The following is a 21125-nucleotide window of genomic DNA, read 5'->3' as shown; positions in this document are numbered from 1 at the left end:
CTAACATAACCTTCTCCTGTAGCAAGGAATCGGAGTGTTACAGCGAACCTGTCTTCTGAAGATGTAGCAGTTCTTAAGTGAATATTGTGCTTTGTGATATGAGGATACACTTCATTGAGCACATACAGAAATGTGTGCTCATCCATTCTTAAGTAATTGATGTACGACTTGACGTCTTCCACTGTAAGCTCACGTAACAAATTTTGTTGAATGCTTTTATCGTGTCGCCGTAAAACCCACGGTTTCACCCAGATTAGATTAGTTTTTCGTTCCATAGATCCGTGCTAAGGAGATCCTCGTGGATGTGGAACATGTCGATTTTTTTAAGCTGAAATAACAATACTAATAGTATGAATAAATACAATACACCATTTGTTTCTATTAAAAATTTCGCCAATGGAGTAGAAGGAGTTGGCTAGTAGTAAGTTTTTCAGGCTCATTTTAAACTAAATTTTTTATGTTTCCTGGCAAATTATTGAAGATGAGTGTTCCTGAGTAGTGGACCCCTTTTTGAACTATAGTAAGTGCTTTTAAGTCCTTGTGCAGATCATGTTTGAACTGAGTTGTTTGTTGGAAAAAGAGATATATTATTTTCGACAAATTTCATTAAGAAGTAAATATACTGAGAGGCAGTAGTTAGTATATCCAGTTCTTTGAAGAGGTTTCTGTAGGACGTCCGTGAATTTACTCCACAAATAATACGTATTACACGCTTTTGGACTCTGAAAACTTTTGTTTGACTTCAAGATTTACCCCAAAATAATATCCGATATGACATTATGGAATGAAAGTAGGCAAAGTATGCAAGCTTTTTCATTTTTATGTTGCCTATGTCTGCCAACACTCGAATTGCAAATACAGATTTGTTAAGGCGTTTCTGCAGTTCTGTGGTGTGCTCCTCCCAACTGAATTTATTATCAAGTTGTAATCCCAGGACTTTAAGACTGTCAACCTCGTATGTATGGCTCCATTTTTCCCCCACTTCTTTTCCGCATGTGCACACAATGCAATTGGGGTACGTACAACTGCTGCGGTTAATAACAAGTTGTTGTCAGCCATCTTGAACTTTGACGAAAACTTTGATGACAGTGTAATACCCCTTCTAGCGCTACGTCAAAGATCTTTGTCAAATATATTGGACGGAATATTGGATCACATCTTTGATCAAATCTTTGACAAAGAAATTTGATAGTGTAATACCGGCCTTAGGGATTGGCAGCCCATTCTTCACGGAGTGCTGCACTGAGGAGAGGTATTGATGTCGGTCTGTGAGGCCTGGCATGAAGTCGGCGTTCCAAAACATCCCAAAGGTGTTCTATAGGATACAGATCAGGGCTCTGTGCAGGCCAGTCCATTACAGAGATGTTATAGTCGTGTAACCACTCCACAACAAGCCGTGCACTATGAACAGGTGCTCTAGCATGTTGAAAGATGCAATCGCCATCCCCAAATCGCTCTTCAACAGTGGGAAGCAAGAAAGTGCTTAAAACATCAATGTACACCTGTGATATGATAGTGCCATGCAAAGCAACAATGGGTACAAGGCCCTTCATGAAAAACACGACCACACCATAACACTACCGCCTCCGAATTTTATTGTTGACACTACACACACTAGCAGATGACGTTCACCAGGCATTCGCCATACTATCACCCTGCCATCAGATTTCCACACCGTGTATCGTGATTCGTCACACCACACAACGTTTTTCCATTGTTCAGTCGTCCAACGTTTACGCTCCTTATACCAACGAAGCATAGTTTGGCATTTACCAGCGCGATGTGTGCTTATGAGCAGCCGCTCGATCATGAAATCCAGGTTTTCTCACCTTCCGCCTAACTGTCATAGTACTTGCAATGAATCCTGCTGCTGTTTAGAATTCCTGTGTAATGGCTGGATAGTTGTCTGCCTATTACACATTACGACTCTCTTCAACTGTTGGCAGTCTCTGTCAGCCAACAGATGAGGTCAGCCTGTACACTTTTATGCTTTAGGTTTCCCTTCGTTTCCACTTCACTATCACATCGAAAACAGAAGACCTAGGGATGTTTAGGAGTGTGGAAATCTCGCTTACAGACGTATGACACAAGTAACAGCCAATCACCTGACCATGTTTGAAGTCCGTGAGTTCCCCTTTCTGCTCTCTAATGGCTACTGAGCTCGCTGATATGGACTATCTGGCAGTAGGTGGCAGCGCAATGCACCTAATATGATACTTTTGATCATATATATATATATATATATATAATATATATATATATGGAGAATCACCTAAAAATTGTATCGCAAATATCACAAACATCCAAAGTGCTTTTGAAGTGCGTTTTTTACAGAATGGATTGGTACTCAGGGCTTCATATTGTTAGCCGATCAGTAGATTGTAATAACAGTTAGAAAGTGTCATTTTTTGCAAACATGCATTTTTTTAAATGGAACAATGCCTATTCACAATAACGAACTAAATGCAGGGTAAATTAGAATGTCATTGGAGTTTGTTGCTGGATACTAACGTGAGTCGTTTACGACACATCACATTGTGAAAAGTTCCCATACTAGCACTTATACAATACCTATGATAGCACACGCTAAAGAACGACACAAATGCATACACTAGTTATGTGAGTTCTGACCAGTAACAAGACAACTGACCATCACAGGTTGTGTTCAGAATGACTACTGACATTGGCAATACATGCTTCCAGCCTAGTATGGAATGACTGCTGCACACGTTCTTGCCTATCAGAAGAGATGTCCAAGCGGCCTCCAGTAATACGTCAAAGCATATCATCGGGTGTTGTTAGTATGTCCTTGTAGACAGTGTCTTTCAGCTTTCCATACAGAGAAAAGTCTGCAAGCGCCAAATCTGGGAAATGGGCCAGCCAAGGTACAGATCCTCTGTGTCCAATCTAACGATTTGGAAACAATTCATGTAGACATGCTGTAGTACATCGTGCATTATGGCCTGGTCAGCCATCTTGTTGGTACCACAGATTCCTCCTAGTCTGTAGGGGAACGTCTTCTTGCATTGTGGAAGATGGTCTGTTAAGAGGCTGTGATTCTTGTGTGTGTTCAGTATTTTGCCTATGAGAAATGGAGCCATGGACTGATGGTTCACTAACCCACACCAAACGTTACACTCCATGGACAGTGACATTGTACCTGATGAAGTCATCTAGGATTGTCAACAGACCAATAGTGCATGTTTCTTTGGCCATGATTGGTAAATGTCGCTTCACCACTAAACAAGATACATTTCAATTTCTATTTATTGCTCGTAACATGTAATTTTACATGCATGTGCGTTTTCAACTAAGTATAAAGTTTTTACAATTACAATTTTTTTAGTTTACAGTATTTCTTATTACATTGTAATTCGTAATAAATTCAAGTTATAAGGGCATTTTTGGATAAGACACTGCTTGGTTCGCTTTTTAAAGGTATCCCCTGTCAATATCTTAACTTCATTTGGTAACAAGTTATTAAAAACAGCTCCTTTGACATAGGGGCTTTTCGCTTAATATTCTGTTAAACATTAGAAAATCTTTTCTATGCCTTGTTTCATAGTTGTGAATATCCATGTTTCTTTTTGTGATCTTAGTGTCTTTTTTCATTACCGTTATAGTTTCTAGTATACACATGGCATAAACTGTGAGAATATTGTGTCTAATGAATAGGGATTTGCAAGAAGTTCCTGGTTTTACTTTTGCTATGATCCTCAAGCCTCGATTCTGATACATATTGAGTGTCCTGTCTTAATGCCAATGTACAGAAGTTAACACGATTCTCATAATCGTTTCCATGCAGCTTCTTGATGGAGATAGATGTGGTAGGGATGGAACCTATGTCAGTGGAGAAGGAGTGGTACACTTGCCTCACTCATGCCATGTCCTCGTGGAACTGCTGAAGAGCTAACGCGCGGATCAACTGCAAGATAATTTCCGTCTCTTCTGTCGTCACTTGTTTCCTTCTATTACGCCTTCCAGGTGTTACACTACCATTTTCACGTAACTGGTTGAAGAGGTCAGTAAATAATTGCCGAGATAATTGATTTCTATTGGAATATCTTGCCGCATACAAGTTACAAGAACGAATTGCATTCATTCTTTATTCTCCACATAGCATGAGCATTTCGGCTTTTTCTGCGTTGATCAAGACTCCCCCCCCCCACACACACACACTGTGACTGCCTTCACAACAAGGTCCGAACCTTTTGAGGGAATACAGGACTAAACGTAAAGAAGACGGTTGTCATGGCACAAGGATACACAGATCCGCCTGTCATCAAACTAGACGGCTCCTTGTTGAACGTAGTCAATAAATTCTGATAGCTTGGTTCAATAATGACAAAAGATCTCTCCCAGGATGACGAGATATATGCACAAAAAGGAAAGGCTGCCATCACTTTCGGAGTTCTGCACACGAGTATGGGACAACAAACTTCTTACATTGTCGACAAAAATACTTCTGTATCAATCATGTGTGCTGAGTACTCTCCTGTATGGAGCTGAGACTTGGATGTTGTATGCCAAACAGGAACGAAAGCTCAACACTTTTCACCTGCGGTGCTTACGGGGCATCTTGGGAATATCATGGAAAGATCATGTGACAAATGATATGGATCTGAAAACTGCAAAACAACAGAGTATTACTGCCTCGCCTATGGCTATCGTGTGTGAAGTTGAGAATTTGGGGCGGACGGGAAGCGTGTCCGGATGACCGAGGCGCTTAAAGGCCATCGCTCCCGTTAAGTGGGAGATTCAGATTCATGGCCGCCACAGATTTTCAGCTTTCACCACCGAATTACTTCGATGTACGATTGTGGCTGGCTTTGGTCTTTCCTTCGAAAAAAGATTTTAATCTAACCTTCTTGTTAATTATCATGCCGTCCGTACTCTGAAATGCGGCAAGCATGGAAAGAAAAAAAAATTGTATCACATTCCGTTTTTATTGAATATAAAACTGTAATACAACAGTGTTCATATTTGCTTACAACTATGGTTAACATATACTCACTTTCATTGAGGGTGGGAGGCGGAGCCAAAATTTTTGCTGCGGCCGTGCGCATGCGCTGTCTGCCATAATCCGCCACTACACATAACAACACCAATGCAGGCTATTTCTATGATAGTCTGTTATAACATGTTTTCGACATACGAATTGCCGGTTTGGTTATGTATAAATAAAACTGCTGTACTCTCTGAATGAGGAACGCAGTTTAATGTCAAATTCGTACAACGTCATTTTGTGTGTGCTAATTGGCAGCAGTGATATTGTTTTGTTTGTTTACAAAGACAGTGTGGCTTTGCAACTGTCATATATTTAATACAAATATTCATGTCTGCGATTGGTTTCGGATAATGGCTTCATCAATAACAGCCAATGACAGGTGGGCTGTGTGATTATCTGTCAATTAGTAAATGTGATAACTGAAATTATAAGTGTACAGCGACACGCAGGTGTTTGCAGTGGTTGTTATGTCATAATTGCAAATTATGTAAAAAATTTAGTATCTGAAGCAGCCTGTGTACAGTATAGGGATTCTAGAGAAGCGTATTGGGCTCCTTCTTTTAATACGATCGTAATCGAATAAGGAATGGGGCACACTTCCTTTTTAATGCTTATTCTGCTTGCTTAGACTGCCTTTCGTTACAGTCTCTACAAAGCTGCAAACATAATAAATGGATTGGATGAATCCAAGTTTCCACTATTGCTCAGTCGGATTGCGCAGGTAATGCAACAATGTCCAGATGACAAGAAGCCTTTCACAGAAGAAGAACAAGAAAAATTGGAAGTTTCATTAGCTCTTGATAAAGATGATTTGAAACTTTTAATAGAATCTAGCACTCTCATTCTGCAGCAGGTGAGTAAATGCATTTAGCGACATAATCATATCTGCGTTATATTTTACTCTGTGCTTAGGCAATCAAAACAAAGTACATTTAGCTATAAATTCTGTCAGTAGTATAAAAGGTCTTTCACTTTCCAAAACACGTACACATTGCTAACTCATACCTTAAGTATATTTCACTGAAGTTACTAAAAATTCGTAAGGAGCTATAACTGGGTCATAATGAGCGTGTTGTATTTGTACAGATACCATATTAGAAATCTACACTTGATGTGGACGGGGACCTGGGTACTGCCATCCTCATACAGTTAAAACTAAAGACTTATATATCACATGTATAATTTTTTAATAACAATGATACTACAAGAACTAATATTTATACTGTTTGTTGTTTTATTGTTGTTTTATACAGTTATTGTTGTTTTATACAGTTTGTTAGTGCAGAGTAAGTAATGCATATTGACAATTAATGCTACTAGTATGTTGAGATACATGTGAAGTGTACACCACAAGACAAATAATGTCTGAATAGTATTGTACAGATGAATTTCTCAAACCTGAACTGGAGATGTTAAAACATGGTTGTTGTACATCTGAAAAATGATTAGCCGCAGAAAATACGGAAGCGTCCGATCCCGCCCGTCTGCTTTGACCCATGACGTCACAAATATGGCAGAAACAAAAACAAACACACACACTTTCCACAAGAAGCCTAATGACACTAACGGGACAAGCGCGGGAAATGGGGTGTTTTGGGTGGGGGGGCAAACTAAATATAAACAAATTTAAGACGCCTTGCGTAGCTACAACGTGTAAGTGAAGACAGCCATGCATGAATACCCACCCACCTCCCCAGGGGTCGTAACCCCTGCAACTCATAGAAGATAAAGATGCTTCAGTAGCTGATTAGTGTTTTTTGTCTTTTTTTAAAAAAAAAATCTCATAGAACGAACAGATCAGAAAGATAAATATAATAAACTAAAACAGAAATTGGAGGTAACAGATAATTAAAATAAGTAATAAGCGTTTTTAAATTAAAAAAAAAAAATCTCACGAGATAGAACGAACAGATCAGAAAAGTAAACAAAATAAGATAAAACAGAACTGGAGACAGCCACACTCAAACCAAACTCCGCGCCGTCATGATGTCACACACGACAACACCCTTACGTCACGGGTCAAAGCCGACGCGTGGGATCGGACGCTTCTGTCGACCCTAGCCTCAAAATATCAAGGATGGTAAAAATGATAATCCCAGGCTCGTAAAGAGGTTTGTTGTTTTTCCATTACTCCTTTCACAGGTGGAGTGAAACAATATATGTACAAATGCTTTCATTTTGTGAGAAAACTTGTTCAGATTCAGATTACTCTTCCATTCGAAATTGCCATGTAATCACAATTTGGTTAACAAAATTACTGGTTGGTTATTTGCATCTAGTAATATGTTTTCAGCAGCTTTGTGGTTCTGTCATAGCTACAATTGATGAGGAATTTGTGTAAAGAAAATGATGTTCCTTTAAATGAGATCCTGAAATCCACTCCACTCCCAACTTGGACTTCTAGTACTGTACATCATTGCTGTGCATCTATGTAGATTTAGTCAGAACGTTTCTTCCTGATAATCTGAGATTCAGGAAGTGAATGTTATGTGCTCCTTTTACCTAGTGAGATTTCTTGATTTTCATGCACACTATTGTTGCTTTTCTTGAAGATGTTGCTGTTTGTCACAACAACTCTGTTCAAATAGATTTTCCCCACGTAATTGTTTGTTATTCTACCAGTGCAAAAAGTGAGAGCAAGGTCAGCCACATACTATATAACTCAGTTCTATACCAGTTCATCATTCTGAATTTGTGTGTGTGTGTTATAAATCTATTTCAGAGAATGAGAGGCAAACTGCATAATTTGGTTAAAACACAGTAATTTACTCAGTAGTAACTCATAATATTATGACTTGGTTGCTTGCTTCATTTTATGACATATCTTGGTATTTCTTTCTCACTTCAGAATTCAGAATGCAGCATTAGGGAAGCGTCCAATTCCACCTATCTGCTTCGACCCATGACATCATCAAGTATGGTGGAAATGCCTACTTCCGGTGTATACAGAAGGTGACGATGTCATCACTGCATACATATGCCAATAAACATGAACAAAAATAAAAGTGACTCAAGAACATCTCATTCCAACAATAAAAAGAAACTAATGGGACAACCATAGAAAATAGGGGGTTTAGCACAAGGACCAGCTAAATATATAACAATACAAAACACTGCATCATCCCAAAACAAATATTATTCAAAAAACCTCAACTTACAACATAAATCTACAGGTACAAAACAAACAGGAATTGTACACTTCACTCTACCAATACAGTTAAAACAAAGCCCACAATACCAAAAAAATCAACATCTGCAATTCCAAAAAGCGGAATCAGTGTGTGTGCATGTGTGTCGGTGCACACACACAAAACCACAGTGTCAAACACAAAACTAATCACTCCTAACAGAAATACCAAACATGTAAACAAAAGTAAATAACCATAACAACTCACTGAAAACAAAGAAATATTTCCAGCAGAACTGACTACTCAGATTCAAATAAACCCACATTACCATAGTGATAAATAAGACTCGAATGAACCCAATATCACATGTTAAACTCAACATGTCAACATCCACCACCAGAGTGTGCCATCAAATACAACAACGTGACGTCTATAAACACAAGCCAACTCAAAAACACCACGCCATAGTGATATCACACACACCACCCCCATTATGCCACGGGTCAAAGCAGACAGGTGGATTCGGGTGCTTCCAGTGACCCCAGAATCCTTTATATTGGAGCCTTTTCTGCAGCAAACACTTGATTCCTGCCATTCATGGTGTCAAACTCTTTCTTTCTCTTTCCTTTTCATGTCCTCTAATTTTTGTCTGTGCTCAATTTCCAGTAAATATATTTCCCCTTTTCCCTTCAGTGAGTTTCATCAGTTGGTGGTGTATAAAGTTGTGTTTGAAATTCTCACATATACTTCTACAGTGTGTGTGTGTGTGTGTGTGTGTGTGTGTGTGTGTGTGTGTGAAAGCAAATTTTCTGTATTCTCTGCATGTAGAGGTGAACTGTTAATAATGTTTTAAGGATTTTCTGTTATATTGCAGGCTGCATACCATATGATGAAACCAACAGTATTACAGCAACAGCTACATGATGTCCTTGGGTTAAAGGAAGAGAAAGCCAAAACCTTTGCCCAAGTTTGGGTGAATTCTGCAAAAGGGATAGTTGAACAACGTCGAAAGAAATCTGTTTTTCCAGTACAGGTGAGTAGGTAACACACAAAATCTTGTAAGTATTAGCTGTAGGTCTGTATCAGAGTGAAGATGCCCCCCCCCCCCCTTTTTTTACTTACAGCAAAAGATTAAGTAAAGAAGCCTATGCGAGTCTGATTATAAGACCATATCGATAGGCTTTTACGCACAATTTTATAGGTTTCTCTCCTTTTGCATGCTTTGACACATCTCTGTTGCTAGGTAGGCATGATTTCTGAGTGTAAATGTTTTCACATGAGGTGCATCCACACAATGCCTTTTTTGTGTTCAATTTTGCACATGCACATCAATTTCCAATAGCACAACTTCACATGTGCATTTATCAATGCATAATTTCCTGGAAATGGAGGTGCATAATGTGCATTGCTACCTGCCTTTGGTGGGAATCTTTGCACTTTTTAGCAGTCAGCGGGCAGACGGGTTCCATCTGTGTTTGATTATGCTGTGTGTTGAGGTTAGGCTGTAAAGTGATTTATCAGCATGTATGTCTGTTGCCTCCAAAGGAAGCACACTTAAGTTAATAGATGATTACGGACAAAGAAAAAATTTATGTAGTGCCACTTACGAAGATTATTTGAATAAAAATTCAAAATTTGTTTCCCTGAGTGTCACATATCACATTAAAAGTCTCTGACCATATTTCTGCAGACAATAAGATACCACAAGTTTCAAAGTAATTATGAAAACTGTACATGAAAACTGTACATGAAAACTGTACACAAGTATTTGTGCTATGGTGGTTTAAAAGCACAACTGAGGAGCCTGACCTCTGGACAAAAGAAATGGTGGGGTATGTGTAGCTCCTCAACAAACTACTAAAAATAGGAATGATGCAGAAAATACGAAACTGAAAAACGAAACCTCCATTTGAGTGGATTCTTGCATCTATGAAATTCCCAGATTTGTCTAATCCGAGAATGCTTATCTGCAGATCATATTTCATAATTAAATACAAATGATGCATTGAAAGTAAATTAACCTTCACATAATGGCTAAGAACCTTCCTTTTGTATTTCTCAGAAGGGAATTGCATGATTGTGAAACGAGTCATATTGTGCATTAGAACAATACTTACAGCTGCTAATATATACAAATTGTAAGATTGTATAGGAACAAAATATGCTTATAATTACAAGCATAGACATTTTCTAGAGTGAAAAAAATATAAAACAATCAAATAATAAATTACAATTATTCCACATTACAAGTAAAAAATTTGAAATAACTGAAATTCTTCGTTTTGAAATTAGGAATAAATAATTTAGATGAGTGTATAAGTCGCCAGTTACTAGCTAATAAAATTTTATTGCCAGCCTTATCGCTGCAGTTTCCCAAGCAGAAAATCTGAAATCTCGTTGTAGTCTCCTTCCGAAATTTGCAGACAAAACATTGTCATCACTTTGTATTCATTGCTCCTCTGTTGTTTACAAACTTTTTAACCTCCAGGTGCTTTTGAGTTTTCTTTTTCTGTGGCCTTTACATCACATTAAATGCAGCTCCCTAGCAAACAAGAAGATTCGTATCAAACTGCTTGCACAATGAGGCACAGTGTGGATACGAGAATGCCTATGCGTTCATGTGTTCTTTCCACAAATTTTTGTGCTTGTGCTTTAATTCCCGTATGTCTGTGATCATGCACAATAAAAGATGCATCATGTGGACATACCTTAACATCCCATCTCTCTCCCCTTCATATTTTTTCATGTTTTAACATTGTCCAGCCACAGGAATGACGAGGAATCATGACTGTGATGTTTTCAAGTATGCTTAATTAGCAGAGATAATTAAATAATTTGGGAAGAAATAGAATTGGAGTTTTGTCTTTGTCAGGAGTGCTTGCATATTGTTTCAACATTGCGAGTGAATGATGTGGCATAATGGTGACAAGGGGATTAAAGTTCATGTCTGTCCATCCATATTTAGGTTTTACATAGATTTCATAAATCAGTTAAGTGCAAATCCAGGTAATTTTATTTAAAAAGTAAATGTCAATTTTTGTCCCCATTCTTGTTGAATCAGAGGTTGTGTTCTGTATCTAATGACTTCGCTGATGAGGTATTAAAGCCTGATATTTTTTCTATTGAGATTATACAATTACATAAGGAATAACTGAATACAGATGAAGATAAGTTTCACAGAAGATGTAAAATATCGTATTTTAATTTAATCGTTATTACAAAATAAAATTATGTGCTAGACTGGAACTCAAAAAAGGAAAACATCTAGAGCTGAGTATCAGTCCATCACATAATTTTATACTCTCAAGAAGATTCATGTCTGTACACTTGACACAGCAGAGTTTGTTTCATTCAATATTTATCAGTTAGTTGTTTTTTATATAAATTTGTGGAGAGAAAGAATGGCTGGTCATTATATACCTTCAGGTGGTGAAGTGCCAACTTTGCCACATACACATTTAAAAGTGAAAACAGTAACCTTAGCTTTCAGAAGTGTTAGTTCTTTTCTCAGGGAGGACAGATGAAGAGGTTAGGGAAGATCAGAAAGGAGGAGCAGGTTACTCAGACTCCAGATGGCACTGATGATTGCACTTTTGAGCACATATCCAAAATCATTATCAGGCCCCAGAATGAGAGATAGACCACGTTGTGAGGACAAATGTCCCTAAAAAAATTACATTATACTTTCTCTAGTTATTGTAAACCAACAAAGTTGACAAAATCACATTACAGGAGTCAGGGAGAACATCAGTGAGAATTATTATTTTTATTATTATTATTATTATTATTATTTCTTCTTTCTTTTCTCAGACGTTATGTCTGGTCAAAAATGGAAAGTGACACGGACCTTGATCAAGCGTGACTTCCTTTTAACTGTACGGTATATGTTATATTGCATTTAGGAACTTTCGGGTAATTGTACATGTATCAATAATTACGGATTTCTGTAGTTGTATATATAAGTTTGGATGTAGCTGTATTGCATTGATGTACTGGTGGATATTGTGTGGTATGACTCCTGTAGTTGATAGTATAATTGGTATAATGTCAACTTTATCCTGATGCCACATGTCCTCGACTTCCTCAGCCAGTTGGATGTATTTTTCAATTTTTTCTCCTGTTTTATTTTGTATATTTGTTGTATTGGGTATGGATATTTCGATTAGTTGTGTTAATTTCTTCTTTTTATTGGTGAGTATGATGTCAGGTTTGTTATGTGGTGGTGTTTTATCTGTTATAATGGTTCTGTTCCAGTATAATTTGTATTCATCATTCTCCAGTACATTTTGTGGTGCATACTTGTATGTGGGAACGTGTTGTTTTATAAGTTTATGTTGTAAGGCAAGCTGTTGATGTATTATTTTTGCTACATTGTCATGTCTTCTGGAGTATTCTGTATTTGCTAGTATTGTACATACGCTTGTGATGTGATCTACTGTTTCTATTTGTTTGCAAAGTCTGCATTTATCTGTTGTGGTACTGGGATCTTTAATAATATGCTTGCTGTAATATCTGTTGTTTATTGTTTGATCCTGTATTGCAATCATGAATCCTTCCGTCTCACTGTATATATTGACTTTTCTTAGCCATGTGTTGGATGTGTCTTGATCGATGTGTGGCTGTGTTAGATGATACGGGTGCTTGCCGTGTAGTGTTTTCTTTTTCCAATTTACTTTCTTCGTATCTGTTGATGTTATGTGATCTAAAGGGTTGTAGAAGTGGTTATGAAATTGCAGTTGTGTAGCCAATGTATTTATATGAGTGATTGCTTTGTGTATTTTGCTACTTTCTGCTCGTTCTAGAAATAATTTTCTTAAATTGTCTACCTGTCCATAATGTAGTGGTTATAATAGAAGGAAACATTCCACGAAGGAAAAATATCCCTAAAAACAAAGATGATGTGACTTACCAAATGAAAGTGCTGGCAGGTGTAGGTTTTTCATGTCGATGAATCCCCTTCCTCCTTCCTTTCGGCTTAATGTGAATCTTTCTGTTGCTGAATGTATGTGATGTCTTCTATATTTGTGGCATTGTGATCGTGTAAGTGTATTGAGTGCTTCTAGGTCTGTGTTACTCCATTTCACTACTCCAGATGAGTAGGTCAATATTGGTATAGCATAGGTATTTATAGCTTTTGTCTTGTTTCTTGCTGTCAATTGTGTTTTCAGTATTTTTGTTAGTCTTTGTCTATATTTTTCTTTTAGTTCTTCTTTAATATTTGTATTATCTATTCCTATTTTTTGTCTGTATCCTAGATATTTATAGGCATCTGTTTTTTCCATCGCTTCTATGGAGTCACTGTGGTTATTCAATATGTAATCTTCTTGTTTAGTGTGTTTTCCCTTGACTATGCTATTTTTCTTACATTTGTCTGTTCCAAAAGCCATATTTATATCATTGCTGAATACTTCTGTTATCTTTAGTAATTGGTTGAGTTGTTCATTGGTTGCTGCCAGTAGTTTTAGATCATCCATGTATAGAAAATGTGTGATTTTGTGTGGGTATGTTCCAGTAATATTATAACCATAATTTGTATTATGTAGCATGTTGGATAGTGGGTTCAGAGCAAGACAGAACCAGAGAGGACTTAATGAGTCTCCTTGGTATATCCACGCTTAATCTGTATTGGCTGTGATGTGATATTATATGAATTTGTTTGGATATTAAATGTGGTTTTCCAGTTTTTCATTACTATGTTTAGGAACTGTATCAATTCAGGATCTACTTTGTATATTTCCAGTATCTGTAGTAACCATGAGTGGGGTACACTATCAAAAGCTTTTTCGTAATCAATGTATGCGTAGTGTAGCGACCTTTGTTTAGTTTTAGCTTGATATGTCACCTCTGTATCTATTATCAGTTGCTCTTTACATCCTCGTGCTCCTTTGCAGCTGCCTTTTTGTTCTTCATTTATAATTTTGTTCTGTGTTGTATGTGTCATTAATTTCTGTGTAATGACTGAAGTTAATATTTTGTAGATTGTTGGTAGGCATGTTATGGGGCGATATTTAGCTGGGTTTGCTGTGTCTGCTTGATCTTTAGGTTTCAGATAGGTTATTCCATGTGTAAGTGTATCAGGGAATGTGTATGGGTCTGCAATGTAACCGAGCGAGGTGGCGCATTGGTTAGACACTGGACTCGCATTCGGGAGGACGACGGTTCAATCCCGCGTCCGGCCATCCTGATTTAGGTTTTCCATGATTTCCCTAAATCGCTCCAGGCAAATGCCGGGATGGTTCCTCTGAAAGGGCACGGCCGACTTCCTTCCCCATCCTTCCCCAATCCGATGAGACCGATGACCACGCTGTGTGGTCTCCTTCCCCTAACAACCAACCAACCAAATCTGCAATGTAACTGTTAAATAATTTAGTTAGATGTGGATGTGTTGAGGTGAACTTCTTTAGCCAGAAATTTGCTATTTTATCATATCCAGGGGCTTTCCAATTGTGCGTAGAATTAATTGCTCGGGTGACTTCATGTTGCAAAATTATCACTTCAGGCATTTGTAGTATCATCTTGTATGAGTCTGTTTCTGCTTGTATCCACCGTGCATGCCTGTTATGTTGTACCGGGTTTGACCATATGTTGCTCCAGAAGTGTTCCATGTCTGTTATGTTTGGTGGATTGTCTATTTTAATGTGTGTGTTATCTATTGTTTGGTAATATTTCTTTTGGTTTGTGTTGAATGTTTGGTTTTGTTTCCTTCTATTTTCACATGTTTTGTACCTTCTAAGTCGTTTGGCCAATGCTTGTAATTTCTGCTTCTTTTCATCTAATTGCTCTATTGCTTCTTGTTGTGAGATTTTACCTAACCTTTTCTGTTTTTTGTCTGATATTTCATGTATTATAAATTGTGTTAGCTGTCTGATGTCTTTTCTCAGTTTTTCTATTTTGATCTGTAACCTGTGTTGCCATGCTGGTTTTGTGGGTTTCCTCTGTGTGTCGGTTGGTTCTGATCTCTGCCTAGTGTGTATATTTAGTGTAGTGAGTGCTCCTACGTAAACCAGTAGTTGTAACTCTTCCATAGTTGTGTTTTCATTTATTTTGTTGTGTATGATTGTGTTGATAGTTTTTATTATTGTTTTGACGTGTGGGTTATTTGGTGGTCTATGCAAGAATGGTCTAATGTCTGTATTTGTGTCTTTGTAATCTATATATGTCAACTGAAATTTTTCTTCTATATCTAACATGTGTGTTACTTCGAGTACTATTTGTGCTTGTTCTGGTGGCTGTCTTAAGATTTCATTTTCCTCTGATTGTTTAATTGATGCGTGTTGTTTGTTTGCTCTGGGATGTTTGAGTCCATTACTGTATTTTCTTCTTCTTCTGATTGCACATTATTTTGTTCCAGTATTTGTTGTACTTGTTGTTTGATGTTTCCTAATTCTGACTGGGGTATCCTCTTATTTTTGATTATTACACAGATCTGATCAGCTAGTCTTTGTTCTGTTAAAAATTTTAATTCCGGGTATCTGGTAATAAATGTTGTGTATACTTGTGATTTATCCAGTTGTGTTGGTTCCTAGGTTTGTTGCTTGGTAATAACAGAACATGAGGTGTTGATTAACTTCATCTGACCATCTCATCCTCTGTCTTTGTTTTCCTTCTAGGGTGGTTGCAGGAAGCATATCCTGCAAAACACCTCTATTTGGATTTAAATCATTTTCCAGTTGGCTAGCAGTGTCGTTACCATTGTGGGCGGGCATAGGGTTCAAGCGTCGTCCCCGACCACGACGGCGCTTGTCCGAGGCTTCTTTAGTTCTGTCCTGAACCAAGTAATCACACTAAAAGGGGGGTTAGCCCTATTAGTGGTTTGTTCTTTTCGTCGCCTTTTACGACTGGCAGAACATACCGGATGCCTATTCTTTTCCCAGGCCTCCACGGGGTTTATTATTATTATTATTATTATTATTATTATTATTATTATTATTATTCTTATTCCTTCGCTACTCTCCTTCCAATACAGACAAATTTTTCTTCCAATACACTTGGGCGGAAAATTAAATCCTGATACGCAGAAAGAGTTATGCTAGATACTCTACGTGATCAAAAGTATCCTGACACCTGGCTAAAAATGAATTAAAAGTTTGTGACACCCTCCATCAGTAATGCTGGAATTCAGTATGATATTGGCCCACCCTTAGCTTTGATGACACATTCCACTCTCACAGGCACACATTCAATCAGGTGCTGGAAGGTTTCTTTGGGAATGGCAGCCCATTCTTCACAGAGTGCTGCACTGAGGAAAGATATCGATGTTGGTCAGTGAGGCCTGGCATGAAGTTGGTGTTCCAAAACATCCCTAAGGTGCTCTATAGGATCCCGGTCAGGACTCTGCAGGCCAATCCATTACAGGGGTATTATTGTCGTGTAACCACTCTGTCACAGGTGCTCGAACGTGTTGAAACATGCAGTCACCAACCCCGAATTGCTCTTCAACAGTGGGAAGCAAGAAGGTGCTTAAAATATCAATGTAGGCCTGTGCTGTCATAGTGCCACGCAAAACAACAAGGGGTGCAAGCTCCTTCCACGAAACATGACCACACCATAACACCACTGCTTCCGAATTTTACTGTTGGCACTAAACACACTGGCATTTGCCGTACTCAGACCCTGCCATCAGATTGCCACATTGTGTATCGTGATTCGTCACACCACACAACGTTTTTGTATCACCACATTGTGTACTGTGCACACATTTTTTCACAGTTCAATTGTCCATTGTTTACACTCCTTACACCAAGCGAAGTGTTGTTTGGCGTTTACCGGCATGATGTGTGGCTTATGAGCAGCTGCTTGACCATGAAATTCAAGTTTTCTCACCTCCCGCCTAACTGCAGTGGATCCTGGTGCAGTTAAGAATTCCTGTGTGACGGTCTGGATAGATGTCTGCCTATTACACATTATGACACTCTTCAACTGTCGGCAGTCTCTGTCAGTCAACGGATGAGGTCAGCCTGCAGGCTTGTGAGCTGTATGTGTCCCTTCAGGTTTCCACTTCACTATCACACATCGGAAACAGTGGACCTAGGGATGTTTAGGAATGTGGAAATCTCGCATACAGATATAAGACACAAGTGACACCCAATCACCTGACTGCATTCGAAGTCCGTGAGTTCCCTGGAGCACCCCATTCTGCTCTTTCACAATGTCTAATGCCTACTGAGTTTGCTGATATGGAGAACCTGGCAGCACAATGCACCTAATTTGAGAAACGAATATTTTTGGGGGCGTCCGGATACTTTTGATCACAAAGTGTAAATGAATTTTGGGAGGCATATTTGCACTCCTGAAAGATGACTATAATTCAGCTTTTGCACTTATCTGCTAAAAGTGGCACTAGTAGTGCCGCTTTGACATTTGCGTAACATGTTTGCTATAAAAATGCAGTACACATTGGGTGACCACTAGTTATGGTTCAGATGTGATGTGAGATCAGTGCGAGTCAAACATGCCTTTGAGGGAACAAAGCAGGTAGTGTCAGCACCCTAGACAGAAAGGCTTTGTAACAGGGCTATGAGGATGAGGAGTTTCTTTCTGCCATATTGCAGAAGGACTTGATATGGAGGTGTCAACATTGTGCTATTGTTTGCAACAATGTTGCTGGGAAGGCACTATCACAAGGACAAGGGTCAGTCCTTTGTGGGCAACTACTGAGAGGGGGTATTATATTGGTCAAGAGAAGGCCAGGTTAGCACTTGGAAACAAGCTGTTGTGGTGTACATAATTTGGACCTATACCAAGTTATAATTTGAGAGGCAATATCTTATGATAGCAAGGGCACTATAATCATCATCCCAAGAAACTTGGAAGCAATATTGTTCATCAGACTGGTGATTGAAGCAATTGTGCTGCCATTCATTCACAGGGGTGTTATCTCACAGGGTAACTTGCATGATCATACTGCAGTTGTCACCCAACATGCTCTGCAGATTGCTGACCTCTTGCATTAACCTGTGAGATCAATATACATTTCTCCCACAGAGCATTGTGTAGGACATTATGGAATCACAAACCCAGTGTCATCTAGTACTAGTATCAAGTGTTGCTGATTTCCCCAAAAGCAACTGAAGTACAACAGTGTCCACAAAGTGACATACAGCACCCATATAACATCGTACATATTTGCATGCTAGCATTTATAATTGAAATGGCTACTACAGCAGTTATTAATACGACCCTTTCACATTTCTTTTGTGGCCTGGAAACTTGAATCAAATAAACGTGGTATCTAGACAGTTGCATAGACTCAGTTTTATTCCTCTAATCTAATTATGTGTCTAGTGATGGATTTAATTTTTGGGCAGACATATGTCTGCCTGTGTCTGTGTATGTGCGGATGGGTATGTGTGTGTGTGCGCGTGCGAGTGTATACCTGTCCTTTTTTCCCCCTAAGATAAGTCTTTCTGCTCCCGGAATTGGAATGACTCCTTACCCTCTCCCTTAGAACCCACATCCTTTCGTCTTTCCCTCTCCTTCCCTCTTTCCTGATGAAGCAACCTTGGGTTGCGAAAGGTTGAAATTTGTGTGTTTTTTATTGTCTCTATCAACATACCAACACTTCCGTTTGGTAAGTTACGGCATCTTTGTTTATAAGTATATATAAATTCCTGTATATAGTTATGTAGATTTACCAGACAAAGACCAACTGTTGTTTGTAAAAGGAAGCCACACGATCAACCATAATTGTCAGTCGTTCTTGACAGAGAGTAATCAGAAGTAGAGATCCGGCATTGAAAGAAAACTAAATCTATTTTGTGCAGTAATGTCATCATAAGAAACATTCCCTGTTTAGTGTAATCTATAAGTTTACACACAATGTCTAGGTCATTTAATTCTGTGAATGTTTCAGTCTTTAAGATATTAATTTTATGTGATATAATTAAGCTGCTTCACCTTGCATCTTAATCTTTCTCCAGTGTTCAGTTTATTCCTTTTATTTGATGTGTCTGAAATGCATGGTCATTCTTATTTAGCTAGAAGATGTGCGTTGGAAACTGGGTCTGCAGATGGCATCGGATGTGCAACTGAAACAGAAGATTCCAAAGGCTACCTTTCAGTTTGGTTTACTGTCAGATTGTGAAGGTGAAAAAATTAAGGAAAATATCACGTTGGAATTCACCCATGATGAATTGTTTGAATTTCACAAGAAGCTGGAAGCTATTCAAAGCCAACTGGATGCTCTTAGATGAAATGAAGAATGATCCAGAGTTTTTGAAGAGGATCATATCTGTGTTCTCTCTTTATTATATAATATAACTGATTCACTTCTGTTTTATTTAATAAAAATACAAATATTATATTCAGATCAAGTATTTGTCTCATGATCTCTGTGATCCATTATCTCCCTGTAAATAACATGGCTACCTTTATGGTAAGTTAAAAATATAAGAAACAAAATAATTTATCACAATAGGTAAGTTACGTCCCAATAATGTGGGTATACTGCGTGCTCTTTCATTGGTTGTAAATTGTTTAATGAGAATGGTGGCTGAATAAAATAAGAAGAAAATTGGCTCAGTTTTTGTGGAATGTGGGGGCAAGCTGTGCTTTACTAGTGCTTGTGTTCTAAGAGGAAACTTTTTGAGTTGATGTTATTTATTAGAAACTGTTTGTAGTTTGGCTAGGGTTAAAAGAAAGTGTATGTGAAACTAAAAGACTTTTTTTGTCATTTAGAAGGTAACATTTGGTTGTGGAGCTTTAACAGAGTTATGATAGTGAATGTTTCACTGTTTTATTATACGTATGTTTCCAGTGACTAAACTGAAACTGCACTATTTTATCATTTAGGCTGAATAAAACTGTAGCCAAAGTTAATACCAAAGAACACATGCAGTACATATATGTAACAAATATGTTTCACATTAAAACTTAGTAGCTTGAAAAACTGCAGACAAAATTCCAAGTCCAAGTATGGGAAGTGCACTGGAAGTGGTCATGATTGAGCAACAAATACCGTAACAACTCAATGCACTACTTTGTTTTTTCGCTTGTGGCAACTCCACAACTGATTGATCCTCAAAGCTGGTTCCCAAAGAATGATTAGTAGCAAAAAGATTCAGTATGAGTTTCCATCAATGAACAGGTGAAAACCCAGCAGTCAGTACTGGAATACCAGGTTTCCCATACCAGTTTACCTCATTGCATGAAGAGGATGTGGCTGCAGAATGGACAAAGAAACTAAGAAGAGAGTTACCAATTTCAGTCATGGAAAGCCCAACAGATCTAAAATCGTGAAAGCCAAGCCATGAATCAATGCAGTCACCTACATGCAATTTTTCCTCATCTTCCAGAAAACTTTTGACATGACAGCCGCTCGGCGGCGCTCCTGTATCTGCGAGCACTGCCATCACAACCACAGCGCTATGCGTGGGCCACGCCTGCTACACCGGCCTATCGGTGCTAACAGTTGTCCTATAAAACTGGCAGCTCTGGGGCTCAGACCGCAGTCGTGCTCGGAGAGTGCTCGTGATCATTTATCTACTCATCATTGCTCTGGTCGCTGATAGTTGCTATGTCTTGGTATCGGATTTGGTTTTGCTCTCAGGTCTTTGTATTTCGCCTTGTGGTCTGTGTTATCGGTGATCCCTGTTGTGTGTGTGCACGTAGTATTGGCGATTCCTTGTTCACACTGTCGGCCCGTGCAGTCTGTTCTCACTCGATTCTGGTTACTAGAAGCACCATACCAACATTTATTAACAAAAGTACAGTCATGTGGATTTCTTCCTCCCCTCTCCCCCTGTGATGTTTCGGGCTAGAATCAAACCACAAATCATGATTATTCCTTGTGTGAAGGTTTTACATTGATAACTGTGCCATTATTGGGACACCCATCAGTTTTAGCTCATTTCACAACCTTTCCCTCAACCTTTTAGCTTAATTACTTATGGTCCTATTTTAGTATTGGACCCCCACTTCTCTAAAGTTTGGGGAAGGGCAGTTTCCATGGTGCATAATCTATCCATTGTGATCTTCTGCACCGAGTGGAT

The 21125-nt window shown here is 38.5% G+C and overlaps 1 protein-coding gene across 1 annotated transcript; it reads left to right on the top strand.

The window, feature by feature from the left end:
• The first annotated feature begins 5061 nt into the window (after window positions 1–5061).
• Window positions 5062–19448, top strand: LOC126167977 (COMM domain-containing protein 10-like). Its single transcript, XM_049920520.1, has 4 exons — window positions 5062–5387; window positions 5654–5861; window positions 9011–9169; window positions 19113–19448. Exons 1-4 carry the CDS (start codon window positions 5359–5361, stop codon window positions 19326–19328), a joined length of 612 nt encoding a protein of 203 aa, XP_049776477.1. The 5' UTR covers window positions 5062–5358; the 3' UTR covers window positions 19329–19448.
• The last annotated feature ends 1677 nt before the right edge of the window (window positions 19449–21125 follow it).

The sequence above is a fragment of the Schistocerca cancellata genome, chromosome 1 (genome assembly GCF_023864275.1).
Source record: "Schistocerca cancellata isolate TAMUIC-IGC-003103 chromosome 1, iqSchCanc2.1, whole genome shotgun sequence".
Classification (NCBI taxonomy): domain Eukaryota; kingdom Metazoa; phylum Arthropoda; class Insecta; order Orthoptera; family Acrididae; genus Schistocerca; species Schistocerca cancellata.
This window is presented reverse-complemented; position numbering and strand designations above follow the sequence as displayed.